Source organism: Mirounga angustirostris, unplaced genomic scaffold, assembly GCF_029215605.1.
Source record: "Mirounga angustirostris isolate CCGP_5_RB_7025 unplaced genomic scaffold, mMirAng1.0.hap1 SCAF_13, whole genome shotgun sequence".
Lineage (NCBI taxonomy): Eukaryota > Metazoa > Chordata > Mammalia > Carnivora > Phocidae > Mirounga > Mirounga angustirostris.
In genome coordinates, this window is record NW_026991721.1 from 14,212,832 (window position 1) to 14,229,852 (window position 17,021).

The 17,021-nt window shown below is 55.8% G+C and overlaps 1 protein-coding gene across 2 annotated transcripts; it reads left to right on the forward strand.

Moving 5' to 3' along the window:
- Positions 1–257: 257 nt before the first annotated feature.
- Positions 258–16,231, forward strand: SPI1 (Spi-1 proto-oncogene). Of its 2 annotated transcripts, none has more exons than XM_045893703.3 (5): positions 258–512; positions 3,591–3,690; positions 13,906–14,093; positions 14,908–15,070; positions 15,506–16,231. In XM_045893703.3, the coding sequence occupies exons 1-5, from the start codon at positions 468–470 to the stop codon at positions 15,823–15,825; spliced, it is 816 nt and encodes a 271-aa protein (XP_045749659.1). In that variant the 5' UTR covers positions 258–467; the 3' UTR covers positions 15,826–16,231. The 2 variants fall into 2 exon arrangements, with proteins under 2 accessions (XP_045749659.1, XP_045749660.1); XM_045893704.2 differs by having other exon boundaries at positions 260–512; positions 3,594–3,690.
- The last annotated feature ends 790 nt before the right edge of the window (positions 16,232–17,021 follow it).

Sequence of the window (17,021 nt, forward strand, 5' to 3'; positions counted from 1 at the left end):
GCAGGGCCTGCGGGAAGCAATGGCTTCCCTGTGGTAGAGCTAGCCTTCCTCCGTCCCACTCTTTCTCCCCACCCCAGCCTCCAAGACCGCCCCTCACAGTACCAGCTTCCTCTGGGCAGGGGGCCTGGCCCCCATGGCCTCCCAGGCCAGCCCCTGGAGCACCACCTGCCCCAGCCGGCCTGAGACTTCCTGTAGCGCAAGAGATTTATGCAAACGGGCTGGGGCGGTGATGTCACCTCAAGGGGACTATCTCCCAGTGGCAGGCCCTTCGATAAAATCAGGAACTTGCGCTGGCCCTGCAATGTCAAGGGAGGGGGCTCACCCAGGGCTCCCGTAGCTCAGGGGGCAGGCCTGAGCCCTGTGCCCGCCCTGAGTTCGTCCAGCCCCCGACGGGGCGCCCCATCCTGAGGGGCTCCGCACTGGCCCCCACCGAGGCAGGGGACCTGACTGGCTCGGAGCTCGGCTGGATGTTACAGGCGTGCAAAATGGAAGGGTTTCCCCTCGTCCCCCCTGTGAGTACCGGGACCCCTCTCCTAGCCTGACCTGCGGCCCTCAGACGACCGTCCGCCTGCCCACCAGCCAGCCAGCTGGCCTCCCGGGCTCACTATCAGTGGGAAGTTGGTGTTTCCTCCCCGGAGCTCCTGGCCTGAGACCCAGCGAGGGGGCCATTGGCTTCTTCGGAGCGTGCCCTGGCGGGCTGAGGGCTGGGCCCATGGTGGGGCTGTGATCGGTGGGGCCTGAACGGTTATTTATAGATGGGGCTTGGGTGGCAGGCTGAGCTCCTGGGCAGGGTGCTGGGCTGAGGATGGTGAGGGCGGCGGCAGAGCGGTGGCAGAGGAGGAGATGGGGAGACTGGTGTGCGGGGGAAGCCGGTCCCCCAGACAGTAAAGGCTGGAGGGCAGGAGGCAATAGGCCAGAGGTCTCAGCCCGTGACCTGGCTGCTCCTGGAGACGAAGGTTGGCTTATGTCTGGGTCCCCAGTGCCCAGTCTGGGGCCTGGCACAGGGGACATGGTTGTTGACCCGAGGGTCTGGGCCTGGGGCAGGCGGGTCCCCAGGGGCTGGGCGGCAGCAAGAAGCGGAGCAGAGACTAGGACGGCAGTTGGGTTGGGGCACTGGCCAGGGAGCGGGGAGGGGAGGGCAGGGCTGGAGCTGGGCCCATCTGGGGCTGAGCTCAAGGGCGCTGGGGTAGAAGCCGGTAGAGTGGAGGCTGGAGCGAGGGCAGGCGCTGAGGGTGGGACGAGGTCGGGGGCTGGAGGTGAAGCAGCGGGAGTCCCAGGGGAGCCCTGGAGGGCAAGGGCAGCAGGCTGGGGCAGATCCCCACTGCCCCTGCTCTGCGTGACAGTTGCAGCCTCAGGCAGGTGCAGACCTGGGCCCCTCAGAGAGGACCCCCTCTGTCTTTCCCACCTCATCCCCACTCAGCAGGGGTGGGGAGCCCTGGGGGAGCCGGGAAGTGTTCAGCAGGGCCTGCCCACCTGACTCAGCTTTCCCGGCCTAGAGGCAGCTCCCTTCCCCCCCCCACCCCCGCCCCACCCCAGCCAGGCCTCAGAGCCCCGGGAGGCACCCCAGGCCTGACATCCTGCTGTTGGGCTGCGCTGCCTGGAAACCCGGTGCTGGGTTCCTGGCCTTCTTACTGGCCAGACGCACACAGCTCCGGCAGCCTTCCCAGACTGAGCCTTGTCCCACCCTCCGCACCCACCACCAAGAAGGAGGGGGAGGGGGCAGGCGGGGGTGGGAGGAGGTGGTCCCAGGAAGAGCCAAGTCTGCCTCAAGAAAGCCACAGTCCCAGAAGCTGGGCCACACTGTCTCTGACCCTTGACCTCTCAATCCCTAACTCCAGACACAGCTAGGCAGGAAGCACATCTTCTTGGGCTGCTACACCAAACCCCTCAAGAGCTACTCCTGGGAAGGTGGGCTCCCAAGGCACCCTGGCCCCCCACCCAAGCCCTGAGGGCCAGAGTAACTGTTGTGCAATCCCTGGGCACACGCTGCGGGGGTGGGGAGAGGCCTGATGACTCTCTGAAGACTTGGTGTGCTGTCCCCGTGCCTGCAACGGGACAGGGATGAGTGAGGGGTGGGTGGAGGGGGAGAGGAGGACAGAGAGGAGTGAGGGGTGGAGGGGCAGGAGGGGGAGAGGAGGACAGGGGGGAGTGAGGGGTGGAGGGGAGGAGGGAGGGAGGAGGGCAGGGAGGGGTGAGGGGTGGAGGGGAGGAGGGGGAGAGGAGGACGGGGAGGAGTGAGGGGTGGAGGGGGAGGAGGGAGAGGAGGGAGAGGAGGGCAGGAAGGAGTGAGGGGTGGAGGGGAGGAGGGAGGGAGGAGGGCAGGGAGGGGTGAGGGGTGCAGGGGGAGGAGAGGGAGAGGAGGGCAGGGAGGAGTGAGGAGTGGAGGGGAGGAGGGAGAGAGGAGGGCAGGGAGGAGTGAGGGGTGGAGGGGCAGGAGGGAGAGAGGAGGGTAGGGAGGGGTGAGGGGTGCAGGGGGAGGAGAGGGAGAGGAGGACAGGGAGGAGTGAGGGGTGGAGGGGCAGGAGGGGGAGAGGAGGACAGGGAGGAGTGAGGGGTGGAGGGGCAGGAGGGGGAGAGGAGGACAGAGAGGAGTGAGTGGAGGGGAGGAGGGAGAGAGGAGGGCAGGGAGGGGTGAGGGGTGCAGGGGGAAGAGAGGGAGAGGAGGACAGGGAGGAGTGAGGGGTCCAGGGGCAGGAGAGGGAGAGGAGGGCAGGGAGGAGTGAGGAGTGGAGGGGAGGAGGGCAGGGAGGGGTGAGGGGTGCAGGGGGAGGAGCGAGAGAGGAGGGTGGGGAGGGTGGGGAGGAAGAATGAGGGATGAGGGCAGGAGGGCAGGGAGGAAGGGAAGGCGGTATCCCAGTGGGTGGGGCAGAAGGAGGATGGAAGAGCAAGGCTCCGGCTGGCCCATGGCCCGCAAGCCTGCCTGGTGACACAGTAGAGCCCATGAGTGTGGGCGGCCATTGGTCACGGGCCCCGAGGCTGCGTGGGGCCGGACGCGGGCTGCGGACACGGCGGCAGGAGGACCATGTGTGTGTCGTGAGGACGGCTGTGCGAGCGGAATGTGAGTGGCCGTGATGGAGGTGGGCCTGAGCCTGTGTTTAGGGCCCGAAGGCAAGTGTGAGGAGACGTGTGTTCATCCAAGTGGCCGCATGTGCCTACAGCGTGAGTGGGTACGACGGCGTGTGCGCGTGTGAGCACACGTGTGTGAATGCCAGTGACCGCAGAGCGTGGGCAGGCACGAGGGAGTGAGTTCCCGGGTGGGAGTGTGGGTGTCATGGGGAATAGCTGTACGTCTGGGGGTGTAGGTGTGTCCGTGTGAACGGGCGAGAGTTCGTGTGTGAGATGGGACCTCCTCCTTTGACCTCGGACCTTTGGGGTCCCGGTCAGCCCCCTTCTGCAGGAGCCAAGACTCTTGCTCTCTGGGTCCCCCTGTCCCCACTGTGGCCTCTCCCAGTTCCAGGCGGAGAGAGGGCTGTGGGCCTGAAGCAGTCCCTCAGGGAGGGAGGCTGCTGTGGCCCCCAGCATGCCAGGGGCTGCCAACCTGGCTGGGGTTTTCCCGCCGCCATCCGAGTCCTGACAGCCTCCTCTCTCAGCAGCCATCGGAAGACCTGGTTCCCTATGACACGGACCTCTACCAGCGCCAAACGCATGAGTACTACCCCTATCTCAGCAGCGATGGAGAAAGCCACAGCGGTGAGTCCCCGACCCCCCTCCCCCCGCGCCCCCAGCCTGCATTTACTGAACGTCTTCGGTGTGCCAAGGCCGGCGGTCAGCTTCGTCCACGTTGACCTTCTGGTCCAATCCGTGTGGCTTTTCACAAACAAGGAAGCAGAGGCTCAGGGAGCCAAGCGACTTGTACAAGGTCACACAGCTGGTCAGGGGAGCCCAGTCTGTCTGCTCTGGTCCAGGGCACCTCTCGTGCTTTCCTCTCCTGCTCCTCCAAACCCCCCTCCTTCCTCTCTGGTGTTGTCACCCCCTTCACCCAACGTGAATTCTTGCTCCCTGCTGTGTTCTCGACCTCTCTTGGCATTTGGGGCTGGAGAATTTCTTTGTTGTGGGGGCCTGCCCTGTACAGTGTAGGATGTCCAGCAGCATCCCTGACTTCTACCCATTAGATGCTCGAAGTACCCCCAGTCATGACAACCAAAAATGTCACACATTGCCAGATGTCCCCCCGGGGGATGGAATCACCCCTGTTTGAGACCTGCTCACTAAGGGAAAGGCTCTGAGGGACCCCTCATTCAGCAGGGGCTGGAGCCCCAGTTTGCTGGGGTGGGAGTGAGCATAAGCCAGGGGATCCTTTTGTCTGAGTCTCATCGCCCATCCCAAGGCCCAGCCTCGACCCTGGAGCACATTCAGGGTCGACGTGGACCGGCGTTAGGGGCCTGGGACCTGGGCAGGGCACTCAAGAGAGGCCCCCCAAAGGGGATCTTGGTATATTGCTGGGACACCCCTGAGCCAGAGTAAGAAGGCCTAGTTCATAGGTCTTCCTTGGGGGATTCTCCAGGAGTTCTGAAATCTGGGCAGGCCAGACACTGGGGTGTCTGCAGCCGCAGAGGAAGGTTTCCCACCTGGGGGCCAGCCTCATCGGCAGCTCCATTCTTTTTTTTTTTTTTTTTTTTTAAGATTTATTTATTTATTTGCGAGAGCGAGAATGAGAGCGAGTACATGAGAGGGGGGAGGGTCAGAGGGAGAAGCAGGCTCCTCGCTGAGCAGGGAGCCCGATGTGGGACTCGATCCCAGGACTTCAGGATCATGACCTGAGCCGAAGGCAGTCGCTTAACCAACTGAGCCACCCAGGCGCCCCAGCAGCTCCATTCTTTAGGCGCATGGATGGCGGTCTCCCCCCGACGGCCCTTCCCGGGGACGCCACGGGTGGCGGGTCCTTATTAGGACCTCACATCGGGAGGCCAGATCTCGGTTACAGCTCACTGGCGACACACAGCTGGGAACGATTATAAAGACCATACCTGGGAGCCATGTCTAGGGAGTAGGTGGTGGAGAGCCTCAAGTCCACAGGTGGGAACACCAAGACTTCTTTCAGAATCCTGGGGCTAGAAAGGTTTTAAATATCTTCCTTTTCATCCTTTAAAGCTTATTTGTGCTTCTGCAATGTATCCTCTCTGTGCAAAAGCTGAACAGTTTAGAGAGAACATCTCCCTCATCCACCTCTCTTCCCAGCGCCCCCAGCCAGGATCAAGGGCGGGTCTCCCTGACCTAGAGACCAGCCCTTGGTGACCCTTGCCCCTAGCAGTTCAGCACCCGAGAAGGTCCCTCTGGACTTGAGGACTGGCTCCCCCTGGTGGCTCCAGGCAACAGGACGGCCAGGTCCCAGCAAACTGCATTGCCCGGGATGGCTTAGGGACTCTTTCCCCTCTGGCTTAAACTTCTCTCAGTTTCACTGGGTTTGGGGGCATTTTCTTTGGGCCTGTTGCAGCCTTAGTTTCCCCTCCTGTAATATGAGGGTGTGTGCATACATCTAGAAGCCAGCTAGACCGGGGGCTGTGGCTGATGAAGTGAGCACTTTAGAGAAAGCCTGCGCTTTCCTGGCCCAGTGCCCAGGCAGGTCCCTTATATCTGGCCTGGGGCTCTAGGAATGACTCCTGATTAGATGCCTGAGCACCCTGTTTTGGTCATGCCCCAATTTCTTCAGAGACTCCTCTGGCATCCCCAGGAGTCCCGGCCCCTACTCCCCGCACCCCTGCTCCTGTCATTTCCAATCTGGGCATCTGTGCTGATCTGGGCATCTGTTTTGTTCTGTCCTTTCCCTTTTTTTTTTTTTTTTAATTTTATTTACTTATTTGAGAGAGAGTGAGAGAGCAGGGGGAGAGGCAGAGGGGGAAGTAGACTCTCCGCTGAGCAGGGAGCCTGATGTGGGGCTTGATCCCAGAACCCTGGGATCATGACCTGAGCTGAAGGCAGACACTAAATAATAGAGCCACCCAGGCGCCCTGTTCTGTCCTTTCCTAATACCTCTTGGAAGGTACTGTCTGAAGACCCAAGAGTAGAGACACCCCACATTTTCCCACCAGTTCCCGAATGTCCTCTGCGTCTATGTTTTCAGGTGGTTGAAACTTACTAAAAAGGCACTGGGGCTGGACCTGGGGCTGGTCCTGGTTTCATCACTCACCAGTGTGTGACCTTAGAGCGAACGACAGCCTCTCGGAGCCCCTGCTTCCTCATATATGGAAGTGAGAGCATGGAAACACTTACCTCGTCACGTTGTGGCGATTCACTGAGGTCACACACGAAATGTGCAAGGTCCTGGGAGCTTTCAGGACCTAGTACGTTAGCTTCATGACTCCCCTAGGCAGGAGAGAGGAAGCGGCTGGGAGAGTGGGAGAAGCCCAGAAGGCTCTGTGACAGGTTCACTGCGTCAGTTTCAACTGACCGAGGTGACAGGCAACCGGCCAGCCACGCACCCATTCAACCACCCACCCTTGCCGCCTCCCACTCATCCTTCCAACACGTATCATCTTTCCACATGCCCACTCATCCCTCATTTGTCCATCCACCACATAGCTTCTGATCATATGCCGTGTGCCAGGCACTGTTCTAGGCACTGGAGTTTCCGTGATGAGCGAGTCAGACAAGGCCACGACTCTCATACGGAGAAGAGACGGTAAACAGTCACATACGCAGACACACATAAGAAGTCCCATAAAAGGCAAAGTCATGTATGCAGAGCGTCTATGTTGGGGGCTACTTTCCCTTGGGTGGTCGGGGAAGGCCTCTGAGGAGGTGGCAGTGGAGGTGATAAGGACCGTGCACGCAAAGGATAAAGATGCTCTAGGTAGAGATAACAGCAAGTGCAAAGTAGCGCTGACCTCAACAGAGGGCTAGAGTGGTAGATGCACAGGAAGCGGCCGTGGAGACAAAGGGTAAGCCCGAGGGGCCTGCTGAGGACACATCACCCAGGGCCCGAAGGCCATGGCAGGAGTTTGGGTTTTTTTATTTTATTTTATTTTATTTTATTTATTTATTTGACAGAGAGAGAGAGATAGCGAGAGCAGGACCAGAAGCAGGGGGAGTGGGAGAGGGAGAAGCAGGTTTCCCATGGAGCAGGGAGCCCAATGAGGGGCTCGATCCCAGGACCCTGGGATCATGACCTGAGCCGAAGGCAGATGCTTAATGACTGAGCCACCCAGGCGCCCCAAGGAGTTTGGGTTTTATCCTACAAACAATGGGAAGCCATTGTAGGGTTTTGAGCAGAGAAATGACATGATCTGAATCATCTTGTCTGAGCGTTTGTACGTGTGTGTGGTGAAAATCTAAATACATTTTAAATCTTCGATTTTAGATTGTTAAAATAACAAATATTGCCAAAAATTTAAAAATACTTATCATGTAAAATATTTCCCTCTTCCCAACCTCCCTCCCCACTGATAGCACCTTCGTCCATCCGTGCAGACATTTTATTCCACATATATACTCCCATTTGTCTGTCAGTGCATACATGCGGGTATATTCTATTCCCGCAACAATGGAATTGTAACATCACACTGTTCTGCAAGTTGCTGCTTTTTACTTAAGCTTATCAGAGACATTTCTCCGTGACATACATGGTTCAGCAGAGATGGAGAAAAGCTATTTTTCCAGTCTGCCTATTCCAGTGCTAAGTAAACATACACATGAAGATTTGAAATGGAGACTTAGAACATTGTCCATTTATTCATTCACGAGCATTTATTGAGTACCTTCTATGTGCTAGGTGGAGAGGAATCTAGCTTGAATCTTCAATTTGAGATATTGTCTAATGTTCCATCTTGTTCTTTGTAAGATGAGACTGATAATAGTCATTCAGAACACACACACACACTCACAGTTCACACGTTCCAAAATGATTATACACCAACTTTTTTCCAGTTTTATTGACGTAACGGACATAAAACATTGTGTAGGTTTATGACACACGCCATAATGACCTGACGTACGTAGACAGTGTGAAATGGTCACCACAGTAAATTCAGTTAATATCCTTCACATCATAGAGATACAAAAAAAGATTTTCTCCTTGTAGAGAGAGCTTTGAGGATCTAATCTCTTAGCAACTTTCAAATATACCGTACGGCATTGTTAACTGCAGTCACCACATTGTTTTGTTTTTTTTTTAAAGACTTTATTTATTTATTTGACAGAGAGAGAGAGAGCGGGAACACAAGCAGGGGGAGTGGGAGAGGGAGAAGCAGGCTTCCCGCTGAGCAGGGAGCCCGATGTGGGACTCGATCCCAGGACCCTGGGATCATGACCTGAGCCGAAGGCAGACGCTTAACGACTGAGCCACCCAGGCGCCCCTGCAGTCACCACGATGTACGTTGTGTCCCTAGTACTTATAACTGGAAGTTTGTCCCCCCACCTTTTTTTTAGTTTGTCCCTTTTGACCCCAGCCTCTGACAACCACAAATCTGATCTCCTTGTCTATAAGTTTGGGATATTTTTCCCCCCAATTTCACATATAAGTAAGATCATACAATATTTGTCTTTCTCCCTATAGTAACTTATGAAATCAGTATCTGCATTTTCCAGTATTATGGCCATGTGAAGATTGCTCAGCTGAGCCACATGGTATACTTTGATATATATCCCCCTTTTTTGGGAACCATACCTCATCCCCGAAAAAGAAGATGAGGGGCCAGGTAGCAAGGAGATAGAGCTCTTGCTCTGGAGCCAGGCTGCTGAGATTCACACCCCATTGCCCTCCCCATTACTCTCTGGGGTGACCACGGGCAAGATATTTCACCTCTCTGTCTCAACTTCATACTGGTACCTACTTTTCAGGATTGCTATAACGATTGAGTGAGTCACTGTATGTAAAATCCTTAGAACGGTGCCGGGCACGCAGTGAATGCTACGTAACGTGGATAGGACTTGTTATTCTTCGGATCACAGTGTCCTAAGAGAGGGTGTGTGGGAGGTAGGGTTTTGTTGTATTCTTGTTCTCATGCCTTCATGGTTAACAGTAGTTTGGCCGTGTACAGAAATCTAGGTTGAAAACCACATTTTCCCTTAGAAATTTGAAAGCATTTCTCTATCTTCTGGTTACTGGAGTTTTTCCTTCGAAGTCAGAAGCCTTTTTATGTCCTCTTTTTGGAATGTAACCTTATTTTTTGTTTTTGTGTGTTTTTCTGCTTGTTTAGTTTCGTTTTGTCTCTCTGGAAGTTTTTAGTACCTTCTCTGAACACTCAGTGGTTCCACTGAATAAGCTTTTAAAAAAATCACTCTGGCTGTTATGGGAAAATAGATGGAGTGGGGGCCACAGTAGGAACAGGAGGAAAGCACCGGGAGGGGGCTCCTGGAATCATCCAGGCAAGAGATGATAGTGGCTTGGCCAACGGTGGTGGCAGTAGAGACAGAATCTGGGATAGATTTTGAAGGCAGGGCTCATAAAATTTACTGGTTATTCTTATTATTTTAAATTGTGGTAAAATACACATAATATAAAATGGTAGTTCTTTTTTTTTAATTTTTGAGGACCCCCATATTGTTTTCCACAGTGGCTGCACCATTTTACATCCCCACCCCTAGAGCAGAAGTGTTCCAATTTCTCCACATCCTCACCAACACTGGTTAGTTTCCGTTTTTTGATAGTAGCCATCGCAATGGATGTGATAAGGTTTGCTCTTTGTGAGGGGATTGCTGAAGGAACTAGAGTCCCAAAGCATGACTCGTCTCCATCCTTCCATCTTTCCAAGTACTCTCTCATCCTCTCATACCACTGACCCTCCACCCATCCCCCAATGTATTCACACACGCATCTAATCATCCACTCATTCACCTTTCCAGGTGTCCTTCCCTTCACCTGCCAAACCCTCTGGCCATCTCGCACAGACCTATCCATCTAATAAATGTATACAAAGCAATACTTGTACACTAGGCACATTGCCAGGTGCTATGGAATCAATAAAACACAAGTCCTAACAGATTTATTATTTTAACAGGGGAAAAAACTAAAACTTTAATAATTAGGATTCAAAGTAGAGAGTAACAAGTGTGATGAAGCCTGGAGCTCTGGACCTCTGGTTCCCTTATCTGAGTGATGTGCAGGGGGGTGGGCTTTAGGAGCTCATGTCCAGTAGTCTGTGATTTCCTAAAGTTTTTTTCTCAGCCCTTGTCTTCTTAATTCCTCACCTTCCTTCTCCGTCTTGATCTTACTTCTGCTCCCCTGGGGGGGAGCCCTGGGCTTAAGGCTGGAATTTCTGCTCTGAGGAGATAAGGTCAACTGAATGACAGGGCTTAAGTTCTCTGTATGTGTGGAGTTGTTTGGAATATCATTTTGTTTTTGTCCTGGTGACATACAGGTATTAGGGACACTGAAAATACTAAAAAGAATAGGGATGGGTGGGTAGGACTTTGATCCCAGATCGGGAGCTGGTTTAGAGGGAGGTAATGAGAGATCAAGATGAATGGGTTATTGCTGGCTGGCCGGATGAGGGATAGGTGGATGAAGGGAATGACGGATGATGAACGGTGGCTGGCTGATGGATGCATGAGGGATGGGTGGATGATGGACGAGTGATGGATGGATGGATGAATGATGGATGGACGGAGGACCGATGATAAATGATGGGTGAGGGTGGATGACGGTAGACAAACAGATGGATAAAAGCAGGCAGTAAAGTCAGTGTCACCCTGGGTCTTAATTAAAGTTTTCATTAACAGTCTTGTCTCTCAGAAGTTTTATGATGTAATGGTAGGAGTTCAGTCCCTGGAGGAAGACACAGGTGACTTTATCTATGCTTGCCGGTGGACAAGGGACTTAATCTCTTTGAGTCATAGTTTCCTCATGTGCAAAAGAAAGATCATCCTATGGTGGCCACCTTGTCAGAGCTAAGGTGAGATTAAATGACAAATGTGGTGTGAGCACTCTGCATAGTGCCCGGTACATAAAAATACATGTTAAACGCTAATTTTTATTGATCATTTGCTCGAATATTGATTGAGGCTTACCATGTGTTGGGTGGCCTAACAGGCTATGAAAAGGAGGGTCCAGAGCTAACTCCGGATATGCAAATGGCATTATATTCTTTTGAGGAGCAGAGTCGTGCTAAGGAGGCATATTGCAGGATGACCCAGGTAACCCAGGGAAGGGGTAAAACAATGTGTTCACGAACAGTCATCTAGAAATGAGGTCCAAGAGCCCAGGAGTGCTGACCCTTGCACTATGAAGGATTCCTTGTGTCCCTTCAGAGGGCCCCATATTTGGAACGTTTCTGCCTACCAGACAGCGTTTATTACATAATTGCCTGAGCACCCAAATCAAGGGTAAAGGCGAGGTTTCCGTTGGGCCTTTTGAAACCTTAATTGTAGCTCGAGCCCCCTTTGCAGCTTTCAGGGGACCCTGGGGCAGGGTTCCAGAGTTTCAGTGAGCAAAGGAACCTCCTTAGGGCCTGTTCAACTCCAATTCCCAGCTTCCCTCTCAGTGCTTCTGATTCCCTGGGTCTCCAAGTGGGGCCCCAAGCCCCCCAGAGGGACTCTGATGAAGGTGTACTGAGAATCTCATGGAAAATGCTGGTCTCAGGCTGGGACCATTAGAGTGAGCTCAGAGGTCTCATGCGCAGCTAGAACAGAGCGGGGGAGGGGTGGGGAGCAAGAGGGAAAGAGAGCAATCGGGGGCCCCTCACCCCACACCTAGAGGGCTGCACACATGCAGGGTCCTCCAAACCCTGGACCTGGAGTGGGTTTAAGGGTGGGGGTTGGTAGGCAGGATAAGGCGTTCTGCCAAGATCTGGACAGTTCAACCTGGGTGGGGAAGGCAAAAAGGGTAGGGGCCAGGAGTGGGGCCAGAGGGTAGATCTACCCCTAAAGAAGACCCCGGATTGACTCACCAAATCCCAGAACCCCCAAAACGGCCCCTGGCTCCAAAGCCCAGAGCCAATTCTCTCTGGCAAGTGGAGAGGTTCTGGGTCCTGTTAACTTGCTGCAAGATCAAAGTACAAATGAAGTGTTGTTTTGTTTTCCCTTCAGATTTAGATAATGTTGTGGAGGAGAATCAGCGTTCTCAGGAGGCTAGGATTTATTCATTCATTCATTTGTTCACTCGTTCAGGCCATGTTTATTGAGTGACTACTGGGTTTGGCACTGGGAGTAAGGGGAAAACAAAACCAGTCACTGTCCTCACGGTGCAATGCTGAGGCCCCAGCCCTAGCTTCTGGGAGAAAGCGACAGCCATGCCCCCCAAAACGATTTCTCTGGGCCACTGACCAAGGTGGCAGAGAGCGGGAGGAAGAAGAGATAAACGTGCACGAAAGTATCTGCCATTTGCTCAAGTGCTGATCTAGGTTATTTAGAACAACACATTCGTAGTAGTAGTAGTAGTAGTAGGTGTTTATTGAATGGAATTTTGTGCCAGGTTCTATCCGAAGCACCTTGCAGGCATTAGCTCATTTAACCCGCACAAGACTACGAGATGGGTGTCATTATTAGCCCCATCTTACAGATGAGGAAACTGAGGCTTATAGACGTGCAATGACCTGCCCAATGGCACACAGCAGTAAATGGCAGAGGTGGGATTTGAACCCAGCTCTGCCTGACTCCCAAATCGTGTACTTTCTCTCTTCTGTGCCATGTAGCCTTGTAGAGGTGGGAGTGTGGGCTGCCTGGATTGTGGGTTCAGGTGATTTCAGGTGTGGACGGGACCTCTATAACTATCCAGTCGGGTCTCTGACTTTTAGATTGGGGAGTTGGAGACTCGGGGAGATAGGATGCCTTGTCCAGGGTCACACAGCAAAGCCACCACAGAGCAGTATTAGAAAGCAAGTCTTCTGAGAACCAGTCCAAAGCCAAAAAAAACACATGTCATTTTTTGGGGATGTGTGAGTGAACGAGTATGTGCTTGTGTGAAAGAAAAAAAGAAAGACAGACACATACATACATACACACGCACACGGGGCTGGTGGTGGTCCCCATGGAGCATCCCAGAGAGGCGGCCTTGGCCTGGCATCTTGGACAGTCCCTCTTGGGTCATATGAGAAAGTCCCTCTTGTCGTTTTATCACCACGTCTTCTTTTGGACCCAGATTGTCCCCAGGAACTCCACAGACATGCGGCAGGTTGTTGGGTTTTTTTTTTTTCCTGGAAAAGATGTCCAGAGAAACCATGTCCTAGTCCCAAGACAGGGCTCCCAATGGCATGTGGCTGTTCCCCAAACTCGAATCCCCCCACCGCAGACTCTGAAAGCACCTCTGGGGGAGTTTCCAGCACAGCCCTGTGTCCTGGCGACCTGGCTGGGAGACAGACCCAGCAGCGCAGGGGCACGGCTCTGAAGGGGCAGCGCTGCGGGCTGGGACAGGTTCTGGTGTGCGAGGAATGTCAGCCGTGTGACTTTGTGATCACACCTTGGCTATGTGACAAGACCGTGTGCGTGTGACTGTAGCCTCAGGAACCACTCTGTGGTTTCCAGGGGAGTGGAGGGGGATCAGCGTTCCCTGAGGGCCTACTCTGGGCCTGGGAATTTTTACAAATGTGAACTCATTTGTATCCTCCCAATAACTATTATCCCCATTTTATTAGTGAGTCAACTGAGGCTGGAGAGGTCCGTGCATGTGCCTGAGGCCACACAGAAAGCAAATGGCAGAGCCAGGACTCAGACTCTGCCTGGGTCCTCATGACCGCGGGGCAGGCAGGCTAGAACGGTCGCTGGGAGCGCAGGCTTTTTGCCTCAGAGCTGGGTCTCGGCTCTGCCCCGGCCCCGGGGCCTCCAACTGCCTGGCCCAGCCTCTGCGTTCTCATCTGTAAAATGGGGGTGTACCTAACGAGGTGGGTGGTGAGATGATGCCTGTCCGCCTGGAGCCCAGCCGGCTCTGTGGCCACAGCCCCCTCCCGCCCGGCGTGACGGCGTTTTGCATTCTGATGACCGCCCGCTGCCCCGCGCACCCCGGGCTCACCCCCCGCTGCCTGGCCGTCCCTGCAGACCATTACTGGGACTTCCACCCGCACCACGTGCACAGCGAGTTCGAGAGCTTCGCCGAGAACCACTTCACGGAGCTGCAGAGCGTGCAGCCCCCCCAGCTGCAGCAACTCTACCGCCACATGGAGCTGGAGCAGATGCACGTGCTCGACACCCCCATGGCGCCCACCCACGCGGGCATCGGCCACCAGGTGCGTGCGGCCGCCGGTCCCGCGGGACCCGGGCTGTGGTGAGGCCGGCTCTTCACAGGAAGCTGACAGAGGCTCTTACTCAACTCGGCTTCCTGCCCCACAGCGCCAACGGCGGCCGGAGCCCCAACGGCTGCCTCCTGACCCTCCGACTGACCTCGTGACCCCACACCCCTTATCTGCTCTCCCCCGATAACTCCCACCCTCCACTGACCCGCCCGGCCACCGTGGCCCTCCTGACCCCCACTGCACCCCACCCCATCTGCTGGCCCCTCATGGGCCCGGCCCCCGAGTCACTGGACGCTGGCCTCCCCGTCTCCACCGACCCCCTTTACTGACCCTCCTCAGCCCCACGCACCCGAATCCCAGTCAGGGGCCTCCGTGAGCCTCTACCACCCTTCACGGACCTCCACTGGCCCTTCCCTCACTTCTCACCCGACCCCCCAGCCCCTCTGCCCTGCCAGTTGCGACCCCAGGAATGCCAGGCCACATGGCACCCCTGTGCATCTGGGGTAAGGGTGCCCTTTCCCCTGGCCAGGCAGCCATGAACCAGGGGGCCCCAGGGCGGGCCGGATTCCAGCAGCCCCTGGTCCCCCACAACCCACTCGCTGTGTGGAGTTGACCGTGCCTGACCCCTGTAACCTGACTGACCTCCAACTTCCCCAGCCTTCTCCCAAAACTTTCTGCCCCCTGCTGGCCTCCCCCCGCCCCCGCCCCCGCCGACTCCCTCTTCTCTTGCTTGGATGACCCCTACCCGGCAGCCCTGAGCTGTGAACTGGGCCGCACTGACCTCAACCCTCCTTCCCTGCCTTTCCAGGTCTCCTACCTACCCCGGATGTGCCTCCCATACCCCTCCCTGTCTCCGGCCCAGCCTAGCTCGGATGAGGAGGAAGGCGAGAGGCAGAGCCCCCCGCTGGAGGTGTCGGACGGGGAGGCTGATGGCCTGGAGCCGGGGCCTGGCCTCCTGCATGGGGAAACAGGTAGTGCGGCCCAGCCGTCCGGCCCGCCCCGACCCCGGCCACGCGGTGCCCCCTGCCCCCCAGCCGAGGCCACAGCAGTCACACCACAGAGCTGAGTGTGTGTCCGTATCTGTGAGCGGGGGAGCGCCTGCCCAAGCCGCCTCTGTGACCGTCTGTGCCCGTTCCTGTGTGGTGTTCAGAACACACTTGTGGGCGCGGGTGTGTTACGAACACGCACCAGCATCTCCGTGACCGAGCGTGGGCGGGTGTGTGTGCATCTGCACCTCTCTGGGCTGCATGTGAGTGGGTGTGAGCGGGTGTGAGTGCCAGGGGCCCCGCGGACCGCCCCGTCCCCCCAGTCCTTCCCCAGTGACCGCCCCCCCCCGGGGGGTCCCACATCAGGGGGAGGTGAGGGTGGGTCCCTGTGTTGGGGCGCTGACCACCTCCCACCCGCAGGCAGCAAAAAGAAGATCCGCCTGTACCAGTTCCTGCTGGACCTGCTCCGCAGCGGGGACATGAAGGACAGCATCTGGTGGGTGGACAAGGACAAGGGCACCTTCCAGTTCTCGTCCAAGCACAAGGAGGCGCTAGCTCACCGCTGGGGCATCCAGAAGGGAAACCGCAAGAAAATGACCTACCAGAAGATGGCCCGCGCCCTGCGCAACTATGGCAAGACGGGTGAGGTGAAGAAGGTCAAGAAGAAGCTCACCTACCAGTTCAGCGGGGAGGTGCTGGGCCGCGGGAGCCTGGCCGAGCGGCGCCACCCACCCCACTGAGCCCAGGCCCGCAGAACCCGCCGGGCCCGCCAGGCCTCCCCGCTGGCCATAGCATTAACCCCTCGCCCGGCCCGGACACAGGGAGGCAAGCTCCCAGGGGCCAGGGGCAGGACTGTGGCGGGCCGGGCCTCGCCTCACCCGTCTACCCCCTCCTCCGAGCCCGCTACCCACACCCTCTCCTCGCCTCCCACCAGGACTCCAGCCCCGGCTCCAGAGGGCCACCTGTGTGTCTGACCCCAGGGGGGGGTCGGCCCTGTTTAGTGCGACCCCGGGGGTGCTACCTTGGAAGTTCGAAGTCATCATATTTGTGTACATTGAACCCTTCTTCTTAAGCGTCTCTCCCTTCCCCCACCTCTTCCCCGTTAGCTTCCTCAAGGAACGAAGTTATTAAAGTTATTCTCAGTGAGTCCTCTTGTAGCACGGAGTCTCTTTTACAATTTTTTGTGCATCTTGTCTGGGCGCCCCTGTCTGATCTCTCTTTTTCTCATTTGTCCATTGGGCGTTTACTGAGGACCCCACCCAGGGCTGGGCGCCGGGGACATCAGGACAAATGACACACGGTGCCTGACCTGGAGTTAGAGCTGGTGGAAGAAGTCCTTGGTTGTTCTGAGGGGAATAAATCATTAAGAAGCCCTCTGCACCTGATAAATGGGCTTTTTACAAATGCCTCAGTGAGGCTTAAACTAGGTTACGGCCCCCGTGAGGATGAGAATAGTAATCATGGCCGCAACACTGGATTTTCTGGCCGTTTATTACATGTCAGCCTTGAGGGGTGAAGTCTAATATCATCCCATTTTATAGACTGGGAAACTGAGTCTTGGAGAGGTCAAATGATTTGTCCAAGGTCACACAGCTGAGTGAGGGGTGGGCCGGATCCCGCTGCTACGTCCATGTGAGGCAGGAAGCCCCACGTGTCTGGAATGGGGTGCTGGTGAGCATGGACCCCCAGTGCCTAGCTGGTGTCTGATGCTCTCTGGCTTCTAGTCCACAAAAAGGGAGAAACAGAAAATGATGAGCCTGGAAGTTCCTCAAGTATCTTGCTTCTTTTTTTTTTTTTTAAAGATTTTATTTATTTATTTATCTGACAGAGAGACACAGCAAGAGAGGGAACAAAAGCAGGGGGAGGGGGAGAGGGAGAAGCAGGCTTCCCGCTGAGCAGGGAGCCCTATGCGGGGCTCGATCCCAGGACCCTGGGA